General features: G+C 48.7%; 1 protein-coding gene across 1 annotated transcript; it reads left to right on the top strand.

The window, feature by feature from the left end:
* Positions 1 to 207: 207 nt before the first annotated feature.
* On the top strand, positions 208 to 2116 carry LOC116380384 (leucine-rich repeat-containing protein 39-like). The gene is made up of 6 exons (XM_031842311.1): positions 208 to 593; positions 685 to 841; positions 987 to 1123; positions 1224 to 1369; positions 1446 to 1598; positions 1753 to 2116. The coding sequence occupies exons 1-6, from the start codon at positions 462 to 464 to the stop codon at positions 1913 to 1915; spliced, it is 888 nt and encodes a 295-aa protein (XP_031698171.1). The 5' UTR covers positions 208 to 461; the 3' UTR covers positions 1916 to 2116.
* Positions 2117 to 2437: the final 321 nt, after the last annotated feature.

Here is a 2437-nt window from a genome sequence, read left to right as displayed (position 1 = left end):
TCTTTACATCTAATATCTGAATGGCCCTCCAGTGTGTAGCAGAATGCATGTTGCTGCTGTTGTTTGTTAAGCTAGTTAGCGTAGCCTCCCAGAATACGTGCGGTGCCTCAGCTGTTTTTTTTGGTTCCGGGTTCAGACGTCACAGCCTGTTGTCTCCTACGTGAGCGCAGAAAACATTATATTTCCCACAATTTAAGCTTCTGCATTTTCCAAATGCACTAGTATTATTCAAACGTATTGTTTGTTTCGTAAGCCTCGTACCAAACAGTTTAATACGAATACTTGTATTGTTACACCATAGAAACGAATAATAAGCGTAGCTGTGGCGCCATCATGTGGTTATAAGGTGGTATTTCAGCTGCTGGACAACAGTGAAGGCCCAGGTATAAAATGCACGGCCTGCCACTGGGTTCAAGTCCTGGTTCAGACTGAGTGTTGGTCTTTCTGATCTGTCATGTCCCATGTGGTTCATGTCCTGGTTCAGACTGAGTGTTGGGGTTTGGGAGGACCGGGCGGTTCTGGCTCAGCTGAAACAGAAGCTGCAGACAGAAGACGGACGGCTCATCCTCCGGATCGAACAGGAGGAGTGGAAGGTAATGTTCCCGACAGGTGAAGTGGACTCTGTGCAACGTGGACTTGATGTTACGTTGTGGTCATATCTTCATTTTGCTCTCCTTCCTCAAGACGTTGCCGGGCTGTCTGGTCCAGCTCAGTCAGGTCCATGAGTGGCAAATCCACCGGACCGGACTGCAGAAGATCCCTCACTTCATCACCAGATTCCAGAATCTTTTAGTTCTAGATCTGTCCCGCAACGGGGTCACAGAGATCCCCAGAGAGATCGGTCAGTACGTCCTCCACTTCTACTAAAGATAAAAAATCATTATTACATTGTTACTGGAACACAGATTTGAGGATTGTAGACCTGTTTCCTGTCCTCTAGTACAGTTCTGTCTCTGTGAACTCTTTTGATCTGGTTCTGGTCTCAGGGAAGCTGACTCGGCTCAGAGAGCTCCTGCTGAGCTACAACAGAATCCAGTTTGTTCCTGAAGAATTGAGCAGCTGTGAGAGTCTGGAGAGACTGGAGCTGGCCATGAACCGGGACCTGAACCAGCTACCAGACCAGGTACTACCTCATTCAGGTTCCAAAGAACCAGGTCCTGTAGACCTGTATTCATGAACCCATTAAGATCCAGCTGATCTGAGGTCTGTTCTCTGAACCACAGTTCAGGAACCTGAAGAAGCTGCAGCACCTGGACTTGTCCATGAACGACTTCACCTGCATGCCGGACTGCGTGGTCGGACTGCCGGTGCTCCAGTGGCTCGACATGGGAGGAAACAGACTGCAGCACTTACCTGAAGACATACACAGGTGGGGGAAAGAATGATCTGATGCCCCGCCCCCTTCTGCCATCAGCCAATGAACACTGAGGTCCGTTTGTCCTCAGGATGGAGACACTGCACACTCTGTGGCTGCAGAGGAACCAACTCGAGAAACTTCCAGATAACATCAGCAGCATGAAGAGTCTGGACACGCTGGTCCTCAGCAGCAACAGACTCACAGACATCCCCCCACTGATGGAGGACATGTCCAACCTCAGGTCAGTCTGTCTGTCTCTCTGTCTTCAGGTCTGTCTGTCTTCAGGTCCGTCCTCACACACAGAAGCAGATAATATTCATATTTGTAGTATTACACAGTTAAAACCATCAATCGTCTCTCAGACTCAGCAGATGTTTCTGTTTCTGTTGAAGCAGGTTTGTGAATTTCCGGGACAACCCTCTGTCTCTCGACGTGAGGCTGTCCTGCAGGAAGACGAAGGCCGAGGACGACGAGGACGACAGAGAGATGTTTGGACGAGAGTTCATGCAGCTTTACATCCAGGAGTCCAGAAAGAGAGCTGTGCTCAACATGCACTGAGTCCACTGTTAGTATCACTTCATGAGCCCTGTTCTTTGTGTCATCTATATATACTAGTGCTGGGCAACTTAACGCGTTATTATTGCGTTAACGCATTCATTCATGAACCCCGACAATTATTTTATCGCGCGTTAATGCAGTTTTTAAAAAAATGCAGCACACACCGTTGCTGCAGCAAATCACCCAAACAAACAGTGGAGGAAGTCTTCAGACTCCGTTGAACTGTTCCGTGTCGCCCGTATCCTGTGCTCATGGCCGAACTCAGTGCGACAGAACGGCGGATCCGCCCCGGAGTCGACTGCTAACTGGGAAGCTAACAGATGCTACAGAGAAGTGGAGACAAACTGCAGGTTAGTGTTGTGGAAGATGTTGGTCTGAAGAACGTTCTCAAGGTGTGTTCACGTGTGTTTGGTGTGAACGCACCTTTAGGATTTCAACGAATGACGTCACGTATGAGCCTCAAGACACACCGTCACCAGAAGAACACACGAGTTGTATTAAAGGAGAGGACGACTAAAGCGA

Source organism: Anarrhichthys ocellatus, unplaced genomic scaffold (assembly GCF_004355925.1).
Source record: "Anarrhichthys ocellatus isolate YVR2014 unplaced genomic scaffold, GSC_Weel_1.0 scaffold7004, whole genome shotgun sequence".
Taxonomy (NCBI): Eukaryota; Metazoa; Chordata; class Actinopteri; order Perciformes; family Anarhichadidae; genus Anarrhichthys; species Anarrhichthys ocellatus.
This window is presented reverse-complemented; position numbering and strand designations above follow the sequence as displayed.

Coding starts and splice junctions, on each gene's coding strand:
- LOC116380384 (XM_031842311.1), top strand. CDS start 462: ATGTGGTTCATGTCCTGGTTCAGACTGAGTGTTGGGGTTTGGGAGGAC. Junction 594..684: donor TCGAACAGGAGGAGTGGAAG/GTAATGTTCCCG, acceptor TCCTTCCTCAAG/ACGTTGCCGGGCTGTCTGGT. Junction 842..986: donor AGAGATCCCCAGAGAGATCG/GTCAGTACGTCC, acceptor TTCTGGTCTCAG/GGAAGCTGACTCGGCTCAGA.